This window comes from Nycticebus coucang, chromosome 10 (assembly GCF_027406575.1).
Source record: "Nycticebus coucang isolate mNycCou1 chromosome 10, mNycCou1.pri, whole genome shotgun sequence".
In the NCBI taxonomy this organism is placed as follows: domain Eukaryota; kingdom Metazoa; phylum Chordata; class Mammalia; order Primates; family Lorisidae; genus Nycticebus; species Nycticebus coucang.
Window position 1 is genome coordinate 56,504,443 of NC_069789.1, and position 21,118 is coordinate 56,525,560.

The 21,118-nt window shown below is 42.3% G+C and overlaps 1 protein-coding gene across 1 annotated transcript; it reads left to right on the top strand.

The window, feature by feature from the left end:
* The first annotated feature begins 8,556 nt into the window (after positions 1 to 8,556).
* On the top strand, positions 8,557 to 16,137 carry RAB29 (RAB29, member RAS oncogene family). The gene is made up of 6 exons (XM_053607378.1): positions 8,557 to 8,634; positions 9,056 to 9,196; positions 11,194 to 11,265; positions 12,264 to 12,445; positions 12,748 to 12,869; positions 13,412 to 16,137. Exons 2-6 carry the CDS (start codon positions 9,073 to 9,075, stop codon positions 13,524 to 13,526), a joined length of 615 nt encoding a protein of 204 aa, XP_053463353.1. The 5' UTR covers positions 8,557 to 8,634; positions 9,056 to 9,072; the 3' UTR covers positions 13,527 to 16,137.
* The last annotated feature ends 4,981 nt before the right edge of the window (positions 16,138 to 21,118 follow it).

Here is a 21,118-nt window from a genome sequence, read left to right on the forward strand (position 1 = left end):
TTGATCTATTCTAATACCTATTTTATAGGATACTTATGACATAGAACAGTAAACTCTATACCCAGTACAAACCCCCAAGTCCCTAATCAATACCAAAGCTGGGGAAACGGGAGCACCAACGACTAGGCAACATCAGTACACTGACCATAGGGGTAAATCAAGAGTGGCTAAGGGAGCAGGCAGATGTGAAGGGCTCCTAACCAAGTCTTAGGGATCAAGGAAATCTTGGGGGAAGCTGAGAAGAATAGGACTTAGTCTAGCAGAAAGTGGGAGGGGAAAAGCCATCCTGCTGAGGGAACAATGAGCAGAGCCAGGAAGTGAGCCTCATGCTTTGGGGAACTACAAAAATTTCCTTGTGACTGGAGATTGGAGTGCAGAGTGTGATAGCACTACCTTATGAGACCCACAGATTTATGACAAAGTAATTATTTTTAAGAAGGCAGATGTAGAAGAGCAGAGTCGGAGCACAGACCCACCCAAGACTGATTCCAAAGCCTATGCTGGGAACCACTTGCCCACCTAGGACACGTACCCCACAGGTTACATCACGAAAGTAAATGGCATATACTGAGTGCTGAACATTGTCAATCTCAGAAATTAATGGTCTGTGCTCTAGTACTAACTCTGAAAAGAAGTGCTATGTCAGTAAGGCTATTAAGGGTTAACAGAAAGAGGATAATTGCTTTTTATTTATATGGTGTTTTACTATACAGTACATCATACTATTACATAGTATACTTTTACATCATCATGATCGTCTCATTTACAACTTCAGTATTATCTCTAATAACTATGAGATAGATATAACCATTTTATTGATTTATTTATTTTTGAGACAGACTCTTACTCTGTTGCCCTGGGTAAATGGTGTCATACCCCAGAGCAGCCTCTTTAGAGGGGAAAAAGTTAGAAGTTAAATGTGTTGCCCTCATCATATGTTCACGCCCTCAGGGCCTGTCTTTCTTGCCTGGCGCCAGAAGAAATGGCTGACCTGAGTGCTCCTCCATACAGAACACAAAACCTTGCTAAAATGACCAGAAATATGGTGCCTGTTGCTTCTGTTTTGTTCACGAGACACCTGACATTACTGCAAAATGTTGTTTACAGAAATAGATAATATTTTCCAATGGACATTTAAAATCATGCCTCCCGGGCACCAGCCTATCTCTGATGATATTTTTGCAACATAATTACAGACAATACTAGCAATCCTGAGGTCAGTCAGCTGACGGTCTCCTGAAATTAGTTGTCTCCTTCAGCTAAAATTTAGAAACTGAATAATGCACATATAGCGCTGTTTACCATAGGCACGGTATTTTGTTACATGATTTAAATATAAAATCTTTGCATATGGCTCCCGAGAAAATGTCTGGCTTGAAAGATTAAAAAAAGACTACCACCACCAGAACAAACCCAACTCTTGAGCCAGGCATGGTGGCTCACCTTGGTAGGGCCAGCTACTCAGGAAGCTGAAGCAGGAGGATCGCACGAGCTCAGGATTCTGAGTCCAGCCTAGGCACAACAACAGAAACCACTAGAAAGGGAAAAAAAATGCAAAACAGTGAGGACAATTTGGCTCAAAGAGTTTTTGAACATAATTTGAAATGCTTTAGGCTAAATTTGTATTTAGTGAAATGTAGATGACTGTGTAGCTATTGATTTTTTTTCTTTAAGTTAAATGCGCACCTGGCACAGCAGTTCACAACTGTAATCCTAGCATGCTAGGAGGCCAAGGTGGGAAAATCCCTTGAGTTCTAGACCAGCCTAAGCAAGAGTGAGACTCACATCTCTACTAAAATTAGAAAAATTGGCTCGGTGCCCATAGCACAGTGGTTACGGCACCGGCCACATGCACCAAGGCTGGCAGGTTCGAACCCAGCCCGGGCCAGCTAAGCAACAATGACAACTGCAACAAAAAAATAGCTGGGCATTGTGGTGGGCACCTGTAGTCCCAGCTACTTGGGAGGCTGAGGCAAGAGAATTGCTTAAAGCCCAAGAGTTGGAGGTTGCTGTGAGCTATGACAGCACAGCACTCTATGCACACTACAAGGGCGAAATAGTGAGACTCCATCTCAAAAGAATAAATAAATAATAAAATAAAATAGAAAAATTAGCTAGGCATTTTGGTGGGTGCCTTTAGTCCCAACTACTTGGGAGACTGAGGCAGAAGTATCACTTGAAGTCAGGAGTTTGAAATTGCTGTAAGCCGTGATGATGCCACTGCAGTCTAGCCTGGGTGACAGAGTAAGACTCAGTCTCAAAAAAAATAAAATAAAATAAATGTTAAATAAAAAACAAGTCCAAATAAGTTTAAATATTTTGTCATCTTCAGTTATAAATATTTTCACTATGTTTAAATGTTAAGAAAAAGGAAATATTGAACAAGTATATAGAGAATATTGCTTTAGGATCTCCAAATTGCTGTCTGCCACATGTTTATTTTTTATTTTTATTTTGTTCTTTTGGGGACAGAGTCTCACTATGTCATCCTGAGTAGAGTGCTATGGCATCACAGCTCACAGCAACCTCCAACTCTTAGGCTTAAACGATTCTCTTGCCTCAGCTTCTCAAGGAGATGGGACTACAGGCACCCACCACAACACCTGCCTATTTTTTTGTTGTAGTTGTCATTGTTGTTTTAGCTGGCCTGGGCCAAGTTCAAACCCACCAGCCTGGGTATATGTGGCCAGGCTGAGCTATGGGTGCTACCCTGCCACATGTTTATTTGTCCTTGACTGTTACAGACTGTCACATGCACAATTTTCAAGCATATCACCTACTTCCGAAATTATTTGGAAATGAAGTATTTGGTTTTCAGGAGTTAGAAATCCATGGAAAGAGTAACGAAAGCATCATAGTGTTCTTGGGGGGGCCACTTCCAAGCCAAGAGCACAGCTCCTGATTTTTCTCCCTCATAACTCCCATGCTGGGGAGGACAGAACAGTCCATCATGTACCCACTTGTGCTTCTACATTCTATATCTCTTGCTTCACTTAACATCTAGGTTATCTTTTTCCTATATCAGGTCACAGCTGGCTGCCAGAATTCTCCCGGAGGCCTCAAGGTCTATCTCAAATTTTCCTACTTCTCCAACCAGACACAACTGCCATGATGCTGTTGCCAATCAGGGCAGATTCCTATTTTTTTACTTCAATAAGTAGATTTCCTGCTGTCCATTTGCTCAATGTGAAAACTCTCAGAAAACATGCTGAGGATGCTATACCTTTCAGCAAAGTCTCTCTAGTCCACACACACAGAGCTTAATTTTAAAAATAGTAATAATTAGAGGTAGGCAGACATAGATTTAGATCCCAGCTCTCTCAGCTTGTGCTATAATTATCCTATTTTGATCCCCCCAAATGGAACAATCATGGCTTCTCCTTGGCGTTATTAGGCACACAGAAGATTCAAATAAGTAGAAGCTTTTACTATGATGATGATGATATGTGAGTTTAATTGGTAGGAGCAAAATGAGACGCGAAATGCTATTGATAGCCAGTGTAAGATAGTATGAAGGGACTGGGGAAGGAAGAAGTTGACAGACTTGGAGCTGCCCTAGGTTTCACTCAGCCGTGAAGTTGGACAAAGCTGAGCAGTGAGGACCAGCCTGTTTCACAGATAGGCCTCCACTGGGTGAATACACTGTGAACCTGAGCCCCGCCTCCCTCTCCGAGGTTCAGAAATCTAATCCCATGCAGACATCTTCTCACTCAGGGAGGCTGACTTAGACTGAAAAACTCATAGAGGCCTGTGTGTTAGACCAGCTGTCCGCTAATCTTATGTACTACACGGCACATCACCCTAACCAGCATATTCTCTCCCTGGAAGCAAGCAACATGGGAAGGCAGATGATCAGAAAGTACCTGGCAAGTCTGGAATCCTGAGAGAGAAATTAGGAGGGGGTTGTTGATTGTCTGTTTGTTTGTTTAGATAAGAGATGAGGTCTTACTATATTGCCCAGGCTGGTCTCAAACTCCTAGACTCAAGCAGTTCTCTTGCTTCAGCCTCCCAACTAACTGGGACTACAGGCCTGTGGCACCGCACCCCGCTGAGAAGTTACTTTTAACACTGAAACAATGGCCTCAGCCCTCATTCACTGACTGCACAAGTCTCCATAATAGAGATACCTGACAGAGGGCTGGACATTCTTATAAGAGACCAAAGAGGTATAGCCAGAATTCTCCTCTCAGAGTCTCCTTTCTTTGCCCCTAAGATTAACAAACTTCCCTTCAGATCAATGTATTCCTTCGATAGATATAGTTATACTTTCAGTCAGTGTAGTCTCCTGCCCGGGTACCTCTTATAACATGTGGATATTAGAGTTTAACTCTGAGAGGGCTGAAAGGATAAGGGTATTTCCAAGTTCTTAGAGTAGGGGGAAAGGTTATTAGTGGGTAAATAAGGATAGGATGGTCTACAGGTGCAATAATTTCTGCCTTCCTCGCCTCCCAGAGAGTTGCAAGGACATAGGAAATTGGAACCACCACCCTTGGTGTCAGAAGGGACCTCCTTCACTTTACAGATGGGACTTTCCCAGTGTCATGCTGGCAGCTTGAACCACACACTCCATTCTTTAAACCAGAATTTTCTCTCTAGCATTCCTTTCCTATCTCCTTTCCCTGGTCTTCATCTGGGTGCAAAACAAAAGCAATGAAAACTATAATTTGATGTTTTCCCCAGACACTCCCTGATTCAAACTAGCCCTAGACCCTTGGGCATGAGCCAGCAGAAGAGTGATTGGCAGCTTGCTCTCTGACTCTGCCAGCCTCTCTCTCTAGTCTAGAGGGTTTCCCTAGGCACTCTGTGGCAGAGCTTCCAGCTGAATGCTTAGCTGGGTCACAGGCATTTCACCAAGCTGTATTCCCCTCCCCAAAGCAATCACCGAGAAGTTATGATCATTGAAGTGAGTCTAGAGCTTGGGACTGAGGGATAGCTATGGTCTCAAGGCCTCACCCTTCTCTGCCCTGTCCCTCTCCTCCTTGAACTAGACCACTGGCTGTGTCACTTCAGTCTTCAATTTGTGTGACAAAGCATTTTTCCACTCTATTCCCAGAGCAGCAATAGGGACTCCGGAGATCATATAAACCTTCTCTTCGAAGTTAAACTCCCAAGGCCTTAGGAGATTGTCTGGCACCAGGTTTTTACTCCAACAAGTGATCAATGAATTCACACTGTAAGCATAACCAATTGCTATTTGACATTAGCAGCATATTAAAACATACACCATATCCTCTGTGTAAGACTCTTGCCAAAAACATTTTTCCTGAATCTAATCTTGAGGAAACAATCAGACAATCCAGACTACAGTATTTTACAAGACAACTGGCATGGACTTTAAAAACAAAAGTCAATGTTATAAAAGGCAAAAAATGGCAGGGGATAATTATAAACCCATGCTATTGACTAGACCTTTCTGTGATGATGGAAATAATCTATGTCTGTGCTGTCCAGCATAGTAACTGCTAGCCAAATGTGGCTATTGAACACTTGAAACATGGCTAGGTGACTGATGAACTGGTTCCAAGTTTATTTAACTTTAATTAATTTAAATGTAAATAAGCACACACGGCTACTGGGTTCTATTTGGATATAGCATAGGTCTAGAAAAAGAGAGTAAGAAATAGAATAACCAAATGCCATGCTTAAAGCTTGACTGCATTCTGTATCAGAAGTAGGTGAGGAATGGGAAAAAATATTGCTGGGGTATAGAGACATGCAAATGTAAACTGGTTATTAGATAATATTATTGGGTTAAGGGTAATTTTCTTAGCTGTGATACGGTATTTTAGTGTTGCAGAAGAATTTCATTACTAGAAGCTCTATGCTGAAGTATTTAAGGATGAAGTGTCTGCTACTTACTTTCAAATAGTTCAACGTGCACACAAAGAGACAAAACAGACATGGCAAAATGTTAGTATTTGGTAAATTTAGCCGAAGGACATATTGGTATGCATTGTACACTTCTTTTAACTTTTCTATGGGTTTGAAAAATTTCAAAATAAAAAGTGGAAAGTAAAAAGTAAAAAAAAACATAGACAACCATGGAAATGTGATAGCAAGGCTGACCACTTTCTCCAGCTCCCAAAAGACTGTTCCAAACATATACCAGTAAGCCCTCGAACAGAACAATCTGAACTGTGCAGATCTACTTACACATGGACTTTCTTCAGCCTTTGCCACCCTGAGATGGCAAGACCAATCTCTCCACTTTCTCCTCCTCAGCCTACCCAACATGCAGATAATAAGGAGGAAAATCTTTATGATGATCCAATTCCACTTAATGAATAATCAGTATATCTTCTCTTCCTTATAATTTTCTTAATAACATTTTCTTTTCTCTTGTTTACTTTATTGTAAAAATTTAGTATATAAGCCAGGCATAGCGAGGCACATCAGTAGTTCCAGGTATTCAAGAGGCTGAGGCAGGAGGATTGGCTTGAGCCCAGGAGTTTGAGGCCAGCCTGTACAACATAGTGAAACACCATCTTTAAAAAAAAAAAAAGAAGAAGAAGAAGAAGAATACAGAGTATAAAATGTATAATACATGTAACACCAAAAAAAATGTTAAATGATTATTTATGTTATTGATAAGGCTTCTGGTCAACAGGAGGGTGTTAGTAGTTAAGTTTGGAGGGAGTCAAAAATGATACATAGATTTTTCAACCTAGGAGGGGAAAGTAGGCACTTCTAACCCCTGAGTTGTTCAAGGGTCAACTGAATGCAAATCAATTGGCACTCTGAATGTGTTTTCTTTCTCTCTTATTTATAAGTGTCTCTCTGGGAAACTGCAGCTTAGTATTGAAGAAATACACCTCACCCCCACGGAACAAATGATTACTCCTTTGATAGAAACTCTGTGACTTGTGAGGAGTACCAAAAACTTGCTAATCTTCCATTTAAATCTTTTTTTTTTTGTAGAGACAGAGTCTCACTTTATTGCCCTCAGTAGAGTGCTGTGGCGTCACAGCTCACAGCAGCCTCCAACTCCTGGGCTCAAGCGATTCTCTTGCCTCAGCCTCCCGAGTAGCTGGGACTACACGCCCCCACCACAATGCCCAGCTATTTTTTTGTTGAAGTTTGGCCGGGGCTGGGTTTGAACCTGCCACCCTCAGTATATGGAGCCAGCGCCCTACTCACTGAACCATAGGCGCCGCCCAAAATCTTTTTTTTTTTTTTTTGAGACAGAGTCTCACTACGTCGCTGTGTCATCACAGCTCACAGTAACCTCAAATTCTTGTGCTTAAGGGATTCTCTTGCCTCAGCCTCCCAAGTAGCTGGGACTCCAGGCACCCGCCACAACGCCAGCTATTTTTTCTTTTGTTGTTGTCGTCATTGCTGTTTAGCAGGCCTGGGCCGGGTTCGAACTGGCAGCCTCCGTGTATGTGGCCGACGCCCTAACCGCTGAGCTACGGGCGCCAAGCCTCCATCTTGAATCTTCACTTCCCACCTTGCTAATTTGGGAAACTAGTTCCTCTCACAGACGACCAGGGCCAAAGTCAAAATTTTGAAGGAAAACATGTTCCCTGTTTATTTTGTGACATGCTGTTTGCTTATAAGTTAACGAATTATAAATTGGTCATGTAAGTGACTAAAATTCAAAAAGAATGTAAATGCTACAAGTGATCAATAAAGGCTGCAGTAAGGGAGATGTTCAGAAGTGAGTCAATATTTAAGTTGGGCCTTAAAGATGAGTAACCTAGCCTAGCTTCCTACACCTGGGTAGCAAACCTTTTGGGTTAAACATGTTTTTGAACCATGCTGATGTTCTTTCCTCACAGAACATGTTTTCCCGCAGCCCTGCTGCTTCTCTTCTATTCCCAGAAAAAGCATAGCAAATGGAGCTCTCTTTGCTTGCCATTTAGCTCATGCTTTGCCAAATCCTTTCTAAAGGACAAGGAGGTCAGAAAAGTTACAGCCTGGAAAATTAAAATCATTTGCAGACTGTAGTTCTACGATAATTCTTGAGCAACAGCAGCCAAGCATATAGCACAGGAGGATTCCCAGTACGCTTCATATCGCCTCCAGCTCAAATGATATACGAGTAGGGTGGCTAGAAATGGGAATTGTGGAAGTGTGAATGAGGAACTGTCTCGTTTGCTATCTTTATTGCTACCGCCAGTTATTAAATGCTGTAACTTTTGGCATAGTTTTGTTTTTCCTAAGGATTGGTCTCGTGGGTCAAGATTCCCTGAATTTTCCTGCTATTGGGTCATACGGAAGATATGAATCATGTTCACAAGGTTCTGGACTTTATCTCTTTGAAGGAATAGAAAATGGACTTCACTTGGAGCATGATGGATGAGATTTGGGCTTTTATTAATGGAATGATTTTTAATATTAACTCCAAAGATTAGAGATAGGAGAAAACTATCTGGGAAAGGATTCAGGCAGGTGAGAGCATAATGAACATATCTCTTAAGAAATATTTACTGACCCAGAATTATTTTAACACACAAATAGTGAAGAACTACACTTCCCAAGAGGCCACGCGGGGAGTCTCTGCACTCGGTAGCTTCTCTTTACCGCGAGGTAAGCTGGGAAATGTAGTGCTCCAAGCAAACATGCACGTGACGCTGGAGGAGGAAGGCGAGAGGGAGCACGCCGTAGGGGGCGGGACGGGTCCGAGGAATTGAGGTGTGGGCTGCTCCTTCCCTACAATTTGGTTTGTGCAGTGAGGGGAGAGCCTTATCTCCAGCCCCAGCTGTGTAGTGGGCTGGCCCGGGGTCAGTCGCTGACTGGAGCCGCTCGGGGGAAGCCCCCGTGGGTGTAGGAGTGTGCCTGGTCTCGTTTCTCGGCAGCCGGGCCGGGCAGGGGGTGAGGGGTGAGAAGGTGCGAATAGCCGGGGGCTCTGCGCTCGCGCCCTGCGCCCCACCCAGGCTGTGGCCGCGCGGGGAGGAAGCGCGTATAGGTTGGGCGCAAAGTTTCCTTTTTTGCTTTCTGATCAAAGCAGCACCCAAAGGCGGTGGGTGAGAATGCCCAACTTCAGTGTGAAGAGGGTTCCGAGCCAAAGGGGTTAAAACAAGCGACTTTCCCCCACTTCTTGCCTCCTTAAAAGTATACACCCCGCTAGTCATGAGCAGCCGCGACCACCTGTTCAAGGTGCTGGTGGTGGGGGACGCCGCAGTGGGCAAGACGTCGCTGGTGCAGCGATATTCCCAGGACAGCTTCAGCAAACACTACAAGTCCACGGTGGGAGGTGAGATGTCGCGGGGGGGTAGGGGGGTCGGGGGTAGACTGGGACTCCGACGCGGACTCGAGTTGTAGACCGGGTGGGGTGGGGGGCGAGGAGGAAGAATTTGGTGCCCTTTGGGTCCTTCCTCGAGTCAGGAAGTAGGAGTCTGGGATCCTAGAGGAGGGAGTAGGTGCTGGGTGTTTGATTTGTACACCTCTCTTGAGTTTCCCTGTTAGGTTTTCCCAGCCAGAGCCAACCACCTGGTAAGAGATAGGGCGAAGGTGTGAAGATGAGAGAAATAGGGAAGGGAGGAGAATAGGCAACAATTGCTGTTTATCACCGGCGCGCTCTGAACTCCAGTCTTCTGCAGCCTTTCAAGCTGTGAGTGGCGAATCTATCCAATCAACAAAAGCAAGGGAGACTGGGGCCTGGTTAGGAGCCCAGGTGGGGCTGTTGTCAGACCTCTTCCAAGAGTTACAGACCAGCTATATGGAAAAGGAACCGAAAGGTGTTGAACCTGGCTTAAGGGAAGAGCCTAGGAAGCAGAACTGGTCTCAAGGACTCCAGTTTTGTTATGGTGATGTAGAAGGGTAGGGAGGACACAAAATCCCCCAAAGGATCCCCTTGGCTATGCAATCAGATGCCCATTAGGGCTTATGAGCTGTGACTTTTGTTCATTGATAGCTTAAATAAAGGTAACCTAGGAATTCTTGGAAGAATCGTCCCACCCTCTTTCCCCTGAAACTGAGAAAGGGAAGGAGGAAGGGAACACCAAGAGTGCATTTCTTTCCCAGGTGGGGCCTTTGGTCTCACCTTCCCCCACCCCCCCCAGAGGTAGAAATTAGTTTTTGTTAAGTAGAAGGTATTTGATTACGAAGAGCTGGTGACAGGGGAGAGTAACTTAAACTTTATCTCTATTAAAAGAATTGTTTTGAGGTGGGGGGAATCTTGTATACTAATAGAAAACTTGAAAATGTGTGCTGATGTTCATATAGAAGTTTTTTTAAAAAGTTAAAAAGCATTTACATTGCCATTAAAACACTTTCCTTAACAATATTTGGCAAACTTAGGAGTTTAAAATTTCAAAGACTTTTCCTCACCACTCTGCCCCCCACTCCTATTTCATGGTTTGGGGTTAAAAGTGTTCTGCTAGTTAATTTTTAGCAATTGCTCTAGTTTTCCTTTAGTAAGGAATATAATTGACTCTGGCTATTTTTTTTTCTGTCTTTCTTCTGCATTTCCCGTAGCTTTTATTTCTTTTGCAGACGTGTAAGGATATATTTCCAAACCTCAGGAATTATTCTATCTCTCTCCTTATTAAAAAGCTTTCCCCCTGGAATACTAGTTCAGACCCCACTTAACTCATGGGGTCTCAGCATCTGTAGAGTTGGTAGATTATATCCCTTGCAGCTCTTTTTTTTTTTTTTTTTTATCCCTTGCAGCTCTTAAGCATCATGGAAGCAGTGTCTTCTTCCTAGGAATCCTCTGGGACCTTTTCTGTTTATCTTATTCTTGCCCAACTTGATTCCTGCAGCCTTATGGAGCATGTAGAAGTCACCAGGATGTGTTTTTCTCATAATACAATTTGATTAGAAACCAACAGTGAAATTGAATGTGGAAGATACAAAACTGACCACACTTATCTCATTTCCCCCTTCCCCCCCATCACCCCTTCACTGAGAAAACCCCCTAAATCTCCCAGAATTGTTTAACCTGAGAATAGGGGTTGTTTTCATAATTATTCTCATCTTCCTTCCCCCAGCCTTGAAGGAAAATAGTCACAAATAAATATGCTTAACAGGAGAGTGAAAGCTAGAGTCTCTTTTGGAGCACAAGTATGAATTATCTGCCCCACACTTAATGCATGACTGTGGACTCATCTCAGCCAATTGAGGAATTGAAAATAAATAAATGGGATTGGAATTGTATGTCCCTAGGGTTGTAACTTCATATTTGATCTGAGCTTATCCCTGGATTTTTTATAAAGGGAAATTTTATTAAAGTATAATATGTATTTTCAGTGGATTTTGCCCTGAAGGTTCTCCAGTGGTCTGACTCAGAAATGGTACGGCTCCAGCTGTGGGATATTGCAGGTAAGCTGGGAAGGCTGGAGAGGAACAAGGGAAGAAGTTTTGGTTTGACCAGAAAACTCTCAGAGAAAAAGTAGGGCAGAAAACCAGAAATTGTTTTTTCTGAACTGGAATGATTGGGCTGTTCTGAGGATATGTGAGCTGAATAGAGCTTTTATAGATGTTTTCCCCTGAAGAGATCTGGAGCAATCTGTGTGGCTGGAGGGGCTGGCCAGGTGGGAGATTATCCAGACCATAGGTGGGTGCTCCACCGCAGTGGAAGGATGCTTTTTCTGTGTTTAAAGCTGATCTTGGTGAGAAACATGACCCCCAGGAAATAGAAACAATAATAATAGGAAACCTTGGCTGGGCATGGTAGCTCACGCCTACAATCCTAGCACTCTGGGAGGCCAAGGGGGGTGGATTGCCCTGAGCTCAGAGGTTCGAGACCAGCCTGAGCCAGTGTGAGACTCCACCTCTATTTAAAAAAAAAAAAAGCCAGGTGTCGTGGCAGGCGCCTACAGTCCCAGCTACTTGGGAGGATGAGGAAAGAGAATCACTTAAGGCCAAGAGTTTAAGGTTGCTGTGAGCTATGACCACGGCACGCTACTGAGGGCCACAAAGTGAGACTCTGTCTCAATAAAAAAATAATAATAGGAAACTTTTATTATGTGCCAGGTGCTCTTCTAAGCATTTTAAATTCACTGATTCATTAATCTTCAGTTTACAAACAAGAAATAGGAAGCACTGACAGCTTGATTTGTCCCAAGTCACATAGATAGTTAAGTGGCAGAACAGAGATCTAGACTTGAGCAATCCAGGTGCAGAATCTACCTTAGAGATGATCAGTCTTAATTATCCCTTTATTGGATAGATAGAAAACCAAGAGTCAGAGGGGAAAGTGAGCAGCTTCCTCTGCTACTTGTGTTTACTGCCTTCTTCCACAATGAAGGGGAGAGAGGAAAGGGTTTCAGAGAGGGTGCTGAGATGGATTCTTAGGATCTCCTTCCCTTTCTCCCTAGGGCAGGAACGCTTCACCTCTATGACACGACTATATTATAGAGATGCTTCTGCCTGTGTTATTATGTTTGACGTTACCAATGCCACTACCTTCAGTAACAGCCAGAGATGGAAACAGGACCTGGACAGCAAACTCACACTGCCCAATGGAGAGCCTGTGCCTTGCCTGCTCCTGGCCAATAAGGTATGTAATGAACCTGAAGAAATGGTCCCTAGCCTCTGTCTATGGTCAGAGAGTAAGCATATCTAAGATGCTGTCTGGTTTGGTGCATCTGTTTCCTCTTCTCAAGTTAGCAGAGTCATCTCTACCTCCTTTCAAAGGATGTTGAGAGTGAGACTTTCTTTGGGAAGAATAGTGACTATAGATTTTAGTTGCTGGTGTTCTTAACCTTTGATAGAAAAATGTTTTAAATACACAGGGGTCTAAGTCATATTTCTATTTTCAGGAAATTTATAGTGTTGCCTTTTGTTTATTCTGTTTGTCAGTGTGATCTGTCACCTTGGGCAGTGAGCCGGGACCAGATTGATCGATTCAGTAAAGAGAATGGTTTCACAGGTTGGACAGAAACATCAGTCAAGGAGAACAAAAATATTAATGAGGCCATGAGGTGAGGATCTCATGTATTCTGGGATAGGCATGCAGATTTATTCATCTTCCACTAAAGCCCCATGGATCCTCTTGTCTTATTTCTGAACAAACAAGAAAAGACTGAGCCACTGGAATCCCAACTCCTAAAAGTCAGGGGTACTGTCTTCTCTCCTGAGATTTTTTTTTTTTTTTTTTTGTGGAGTCTCACTTTACTGCCCTCGGTAGAGTGCCGTGGCGTCACACGGTTCACAGCAACCTCCAGCTCTTGGGCTTATGTGATTCTCTTGCCTCAGCCTCCTAAGCAGCTGGGACTACAGGCGCCCACCACAACGCCCGGCTATTTTTTTGTTGTTGCAGTTTGGCCGGGGCTGGGTTTGAACCCACCACCCTTGGCATATGGGGCCGGCACCCTACTCACTGAGCCACAGGTGCCGCCCTTCTCTCCTGAGATTTAACTGAGCCTTGTGGCTCTACAGAATGCTGTCTGGTGATTACTTTATGTCTGCCATTTCTCCTTTTCCTCCATCTAGTTTCTCAGGCTTATTTTTATTTCTTCTTTAGAGTCCTCATTGAAAAGATGATGAGCAATACCAGAGAAGATATCATGTCTTTGTCCACCCATGGAGACTACATCAATCTACAAACCAAGTCCTCCTCCAGCTGGGCCTGCTGCTAGTATTGTTTGGTTTGTTTTCCATGCCAATTCTAAGAGGTCTTTCCATCTCTTTCCTTTGGTTGCCCACCAGCAGTTTGTTAATTACATTTGAACTGTCTCCTGCCAACTATCCAGTAAGGAGGCCCATTGTCACTGAGAAGAGACACCTGGGACCCATGTGCATTTCTCCATTTCCTGGATGTTGGCTTTGACTTGCTGCTATCTCATAGGACCCAGTTAGTGCCTTCTGTATACGAAAGATCATCTCGTCCCTCAATTTGTGATCTGGAATTTTGTGGAAAGGATTAGAAATCAGCATCTGTATTTTTAAGATTATAATTCTCACTTTTTTTTTTTTTCTGAGACAGGGTCTTACTCTGTCACACTGGGTACAGTGGCATCAGTCTGGCTCACAGCAACCTCAAACTCCTGGGCTCAAATGATAGTCCTACATCAGCCTCCCAAGTAGCTGGGACTACAGGCACATGCCACCACACCCAGCTAATTTTTTGCAATTTTTGGTAGAGACAGGGTTTCACTCAGACTAATTCTCACCTACTTATAAGATAATTTTTCCATCTGATGTACATTGATAGCATCACTTTAGATTGAGAGGAAAATGCCATCAAATGTTATTTCCCAAAATTCCTTATGGCCACTGCTTTCAGATTCTGTCTTAGAATTTAAACATCTACTAATTCTGGGATGCAGAAGGAGGGGGTCTGGACATCTGTGGATTTGGGGCTACTCGAGGTGACACAAAAATCACTATTTTTAAGACTTCTGAAGTTATAAATAACCTTCTCTTTGCTTCAAGAATAGTCAGGGTTTTAAACTATTTTGTACAATGAGAGCATTTTCTTCCACAAAGAATTTAACCCTCATATTAGAGTTGTCTAGTGTCTCCCCACCAGTGGAGTGGGTTTGAAGGTTTCTGGGTTGATGTCTTGATGCATAATGCTGCTGGTGACATCAGCTGGCTGTGGGGCTCTGAAGTAAGTCTGTTCCTTGAAGCTTTGGGAATCTGAATGGAAGAGGAAAAGGGAGCTGTTAACAGAGAATTTAGCAGAGCAACTTTATGAGCACTTAGCCATAGGAAACAAATATTACATGCAGGCCTTACCTTAGGGGAGGAGAGTGGATAGACAGAAAATCATTAGGTAATTTAACCACTAAATTGGGATTTTTAGTATCAAATCACTTGCTGGCAGTTTAATTGGCTAGATTCTCTCTAGGCTGATAATTTATAACTACCCAAAGTTATGAACATCCTTAGAGACCTGAAGTTTTTGATAGACCTTAAATAAGTGTCCTTAGTCAGTAGTTCCCAAATCTGGCTAATCAAAACTACCTAGGAAATTTGTTAAAATTTTTAAAATTGTTTTAAAATTTGGGAAGGGGATCCCAACTTCAAACCTGCTGAATCAAAATTTCTAGAGGATGAAGCCTCAGAATGTGGTGGGTGATGTTCTCAAAATTTCGTAGATAATTCTAATCTGCCTGGTTTGGAAACTTGCTGGAAAACTTGGTTAAGCTCCAGAGACCCAGTCAAGCCTGGTGGCTTATGCCTGTAATCCTCTAACCTTGGGAGGTCATGGTGGGAGGACTGCTTGAGGCCAGAAGTTCAAGATCAGCCTGTGCCTCTTGGCAAGACCCCATCTCAACAAAAAAAAATTTAAAAATTAGCTGGGCATGTTGGCATGCCTGTAATCCCAGCTACTCAGGATGCTGGGGCAGAAGGATCACTTAAGGAAGAAGTTGCAATGAGCTGTGATGATACCCCTGTACTCTATCCTGGGTAATAGAGTGAGACCCTGTCTCAAAAAAATACATAAAAATATAGAGACTCGGGCCATTCCTATTTAAATGATCCTGCCCTTCTGTATGCTCTGTTACCTTTCCATAATCCTGAAACACACCACCAGACTTTGAAAATTGCTGTCCTAAGACAGAAATCAGAGGCCAAATATCAGAGAAAAGAGGGCCAAGCCTTCAGTGGTGGTTGCTTTCTTAATGCCAGTTATTATAACTGCAGTCTTTTGAGACCTTCTAGTTGTCTAATGTATTGGCATTTGGGGGCAGATTTTTGGTTAAAATGTTTCTGGAAAAAATAGAGTAGCAAATTTCATTTATGTGAAGAGATAGTTTCTTTTCCATTGGCTTGAACCCTTGCAAAAATCACAAAATGAATGGGGACCAAGTCTTGTATTTATGGTAGTTGTTGGCCTTTAATGTGAGTTTGTAAAAGTACTATTCTATACTGATAGTTCAAGAGTATTATAGAAACATAGACTTTATTTTTTAAAAGCCTTCTTTTAAAATAAAGGTAAATATTCTGTTTATCTGTTAATTTACTAGTATCAGTTGCTTAGATCCAGCTGCCTAGTACCAATTCTGTACTTGATGTAACATCCCAAATACTGCTTGGAGATGGGGACTTTTGTAAAAATTAAATATACTTTCTTTTCCCATTTGCTGACTCAGTATTTACCTGCTTCTTCAAGCATTCTGAATTTCGTCTCCCAGTTGGTGAACATTACAGGCCTAAAACTAGTTAAAGAAGGAATTGAAATATAACTAATTCTTCTCTATGCTCTTATCTGTAAAGCAAAGCAGTTAATATGAGGAAAAATAAAATATTTACATTAATGGAAATATGATTATACTAAAAACAATTAGTTCTTATCATTTGGATGCTACCCATTTGGTAAAGTTATTTGGAACATGGATATTATTGTAGCCCTTTACTAGAGATGGTTCTGTATTTGAGACAAGATACTCCTCCAACCACTGAGTTGGTCTTTGGCCAAAAAGAAAACATAATTCCCTACAGGGTGTTCAGAGAAACCCAACGGAGGGCTGAGAACACAGCTCTTGGGTAATAAATGTCCTGGCCTTTGTCATTGAATAGAATAGCTGAGTGACCAAATAAGTCCAGTGGCGGGGCAGGGGGTGGACTGTAGATCAGGGAAGTCCAATTATCAGTAAATAATGATTTGCTGCTTTATCACTACTACTGAACCCAAATTATTCTAAGGTGATTTTCCTAATTCACCTTCTCTAGCTATCACTAGTGGTATAATTGAGCTCCTCATTTTTTCCTGTTATCTCCAGATTTAAACTTTTTTCTTTAGGTGGTCTGTCTTCTGTCCTCAGGACACTATCCCATCTAACATGATCTTGCCTATCCTTGCCTATCCTTGTCCTTTTGTAGACAGTGGCCTGCTTTTGACATGATCTAAGGCTGTGGTTAGAGGATGAAATATTTTCCATGAAATGCCATGAAATCCAGTGACCAAATTGCCCAAGGAAAAAAACTTCAGTGCCCTTGTCCCCTCCATCCCTCTTGACTCACTATGTACAGGAAGTTTCTCAGTTGGGTAAATGACTCATCGATAAAGCCAAATAATCCCCAGAGCTGTAAATTGCAATAGGTAGGAAGTCACTAGAAAAGGATGTATGTTGGAAAGAACTCTGTGCATATTTTAGCTCATTCATAAATACCAGAGGTTTCAGAATATACATATAGACCAGCGGTTCTCAGCCTGTGGGTCACAACATTAGGAAGGTTGAGAACCACTGATACAGACTATATGGACTTTGTTGTCAGAAAAACCCTACCTTTCTTTTCAAGCATGATCTGAATCCTCTCAAGTTTATCTGCAGTTTCAGTATAATAATGATATTGTTCTATATTAGGGTTCTCCAGAAAAACAACACCAAAAGGAGATACAGATAGATATTATAAATATATATAAGATATATGGAGCTATATAAATACATAAATTTATTATAAGGAATTGGCTCACACAATTATGGAGGCTGGTAAGTCCAAAATCTACATAGCTGATGTCTCAGTTTAGTTCCAAAGGGTAGCAGGCTGAAAGAACCAAAATTCCAGTTCAGAGGTCATCAGGCTGGTCATCATCTATCACTTGGGGAAAATAGTCTTTTATTCTACTCAGGGCTTCAACTGATTGGATGAGGCCCACCCACATTAGGGAGGGCAATCTGTTTTATTCAGTCTGCCAATTGAAATGCTAATCTCATCCAAAAACAACCTCACAGAAACATCCAGAATAATATTTGACCAAATAACTAGGCACCCTGTGGCCTAGTCAAACTGACACAGGAGTTAGCTATCACACGCTCTACCATTCTAACCTGAATGGTAGGTCCTGTTTTGATTCCTTTTCTTCATACTCTAATTTGATTCACATTTAAGTTACAGTTCATTCGATTAGGAATAAATTACATGTTAATGGGAATAAAGAGGAAAAAGCAGGTAGAGGAAGGAGATAAGAGGCATTTTATAATTTGTCACATGAGCCCAGGAGCACAGAACATCAGTATCTTCCCTCAGATATGTGAGTTGTATACACCTCGTACACTACCTTTGAAATAAGAAAACAAGCAGTTCCTCGCATTTTATGTTTCAGGGAACAAATGTCTCAAAATCTGACTGACTGAAAAGCAGCCGGTTGAATCTGTAACAAAGCCAAGACATAACTGCAAGTCTTCTAATTCCGCATCTCCATTCTGTCACTTAGGTTTCTGGGAAACATTTGGCCTGAAAAACCTATTTTAGAAAATAAGCCCAGACACTTAGTGAAACAGAACTGAGCCCTTTAGGGTTTGAAACTCTTTGATTTGTGTGAAACAGCTTTTGAGAACATGTTCACGTGTGGAGTAGAGACGTATGTAATTAAATATGAGGCCAGATTAGGTGCAGTTTGAATAGCATGCAATGCAGATGCATCCTCAACTATTCAATTGACAAGCTCCACTTACCAAGATATGGCAACACAAGTACAGAAACGACTGTTTAATTTTAAATACAGTTTTTTTGTTTGCAAGTGTAGTGATTTTAACAGCCATTCCATTTTTAACTGTTGCTGCCAGTATCTGATGTAAATCTGAGTGTTTGCTATAAACCAAGTACTTTCCTAAGCACCTCACATGGGCTATTTTTATTTTCACAATGACTCTGTCAGATAAATTAGGGGAAAACTGAGGAACAAAAAAATTGAGCCTTTGCTCAAGGTTAGACAGCTAGCAAATGGCAAAACTATGATTTTTTAAACCCTATGCAATATTACTCCGGAAACTGGACACTTTCCTATACTGCACTGCCTCCTTTTTGCGTTTGTTGCCTATGGTGGTGAAATTTTTTTTTTTTTCTTGGAGACAGTCTCACTTTGTCGCCATCACAGCTCACAGCAACCTCCAGCTCTTGGGCTTAGGTGATTGTCTTGCCTCAGCCTCCCGAGTAGCTGGGACTTCAGGAGCCTGCCACAACGCCTGGCTATTTTTTTGTTGCAGTTTGGGCAGAGCCGGGTTTGAACCCGTGACCCTTGGTATATGGGGTGGTGGGTTCCCACTCACTGAGCCACAGGCGCCCACCCTGGTGGTGGAATTTTTTAAGTTTTGCCACTTAAGTTTTCAAGATGGTGGAAACAGAGTAACTTGTTAAATAGATATACCAATTTTTCTAATACTTTTATAATGGAAGATTTAAAACTTGCTCATGGCCAAGCACAGTGGCTCACACCTGTAATTGTAGCACTTTGGGAGCCTGAGGCATGAAGATCCCTTGACCCCAGGAGTTCAAGGCTGCAGTGAGACATGCATTCCAATCTAGGCAACAGAGCAAGATGCTCTCTCAAACTAAACAAAACACTTGTTTTGGAAAATGAAGTAAAAAAATCCAAATCAGCCAGAGCCCAATGACCCAAACAAAACCTCTATTAATATTTCAATAAGTTGCTTTCAGTTGTTTAAGCAAAGATTTTTTTCACATAATTGCACTTGTATTTAAACAACACATTTGATTACATACCTTTTATGTATTCAGTATTGCAACAGAAGTTATAGAGGAAATAAAGACCTATGTCAAAGATGTTCAAAGAAGAAGAAGGTCAAGAAAGAGTCCTTGAAATAGGCTTTGAGATGAATAAAAATTGAAAAAGGTAGGAGATGATCTCAGGTTGGGAAGAAAGGAAGTTTCGAATTCTTATGCAGGGTTTGGAAATAGCTGGTATACCGAAGGATTCATGTGTAGAGCAGTAGGAAATAAGGTTGGAAAGAGTATTAGCAGGTTTAGGTTGTTAATTTAATCAATAGTGGCATACCTACCATGTGCCAGGTACTTCCTTAGGAATGTGGGATGCTGGATGGAGGAAGAGACATTCCCTGTCCAGGAAGGGCATTTCAGAAAGCAGATGGACACGTGAAGAACTGTGTCTCAGTGCAAAGAATGCCAAGTCTTTACTTTTTATGGTGATGGAGGATGAGGAGGAGGTCAGAGAGGGCATTCAAGCTGGATTAGTTTGCCAACTGGAGGACTACAGAAGGAAATGCATTTTAGACAGAATAAAGTGATTGAGAGCATGCAATGAACACAGAGAGCTATTCAGACAGTAGTGGATATTCATTATAGCTGGAGCTGGTGGGGAGTGGGGACAGTAAGGTTGTCTTTGGGCTGCTATGACAAAACACCTTAGATTGAGTAATTTATACACAACCAAAATTTGTTCTGGAGGTTGGGAAGTCCAAGGTCAAGGCACCAGCAGATTTGGTGTCCTGTGAGAGCTCAGTGTTTCTTTTATGGTGGCTTCTTGCTATTTCTTCACATGGGAGAAGGAGCAAACAAGTTCCCTCAGGCCTCTTCACAAGGGCACTAATCCCACACAGGAGGATTCCACCTTCATGACCTACTCACCTCCCACAGGCCCCACCTCTGTACCAGCACACTAGGAATTTGACTTCAACACAGGAATTTTGGAGGGACACAAACATTCAGACCATAGCAAAGAGACAAATGAGAAAATGGGGTTGGAGGCAGGGTCAAATTAAGGAGAGCTCTGCATGCCATCCTGAAGTGTTTGGTTTTCATCTTATTGTGAGAACTATCAAAGGGGGTCTTTTCAATCTTTTTCCTTCTTATTGAAAAATAGCCAGGCACAGTGGCTCACAGGTATAATCCTAGGACTGTGAGAGGCTGAGGCAAGTGGATCGCTTGAGCTCAGGGGTTTGAGACCTGGAGGTCTTATCTCTAAAAGAGCAAGATTCCATCTCTAAAACTAGCTGGGGAATATGGCAGACACTTTGGAGGGCTGAGGCAGGTGAATTGCTTGAGCTCAGGAGTCCAAGACCAGTGTGAGCAAGAGTGAGACCCCAACTCTACTAAAAATAGAAAAAAATTAGCTGGGCTTGTGGTGGGTACCTATAGTCCCAGCTACTGGGGAAGCTGAGGCAATAGGATTGCTTGCACCCAGGAGTATGAAGTTGCTGTGAGCTATGATGATGCCGTGACACTCTACCAGGGTGATAAAGTGACAGTCGGACTCAAAAAAAAGAAAAGAAAGAAAGAAAAACAAAACAAAACAAAATTTGGGTATAGGAAGACTATGGGGAAAGGGCCAAGGAAGGGGAAGGGAGGGGGGAGGTCTCGATGGAGGGAGGGGTGGGGCCACATCTAGAGTGCATCTTAGAATGGGTACAGGCGGAACTTACTAAATACAGAATACAAATGCCTATATACAGTAACTAAGAAAATGCCATGAAGGCTACGTTGAACAGTTTGATGAGAATATTTCAGATTGTATATGAAA

Coding starts and splice junctions, on each gene's coding strand:
- RAB29 (XM_053607378.1), top strand. CDS start 9,073: ATGAGCAGCCGCGACCACCTGTTCAAGGTGCTGGTGGTGGGGGACGCC. Junction 11,266..12,263: donor CCAGCTGTGGGATATTGCAG/GTAAGCTGGGAA, acceptor CTTTCTCCCTAG/GGCAGGAACGCTTCACCTCT. Junction 12,870..13,411: donor AATATTAATGAGGCCATGAG/GTGAGGATCTCA, acceptor TTTCTTCTTTAG/AGTCCTCATTGAAAAGATGA.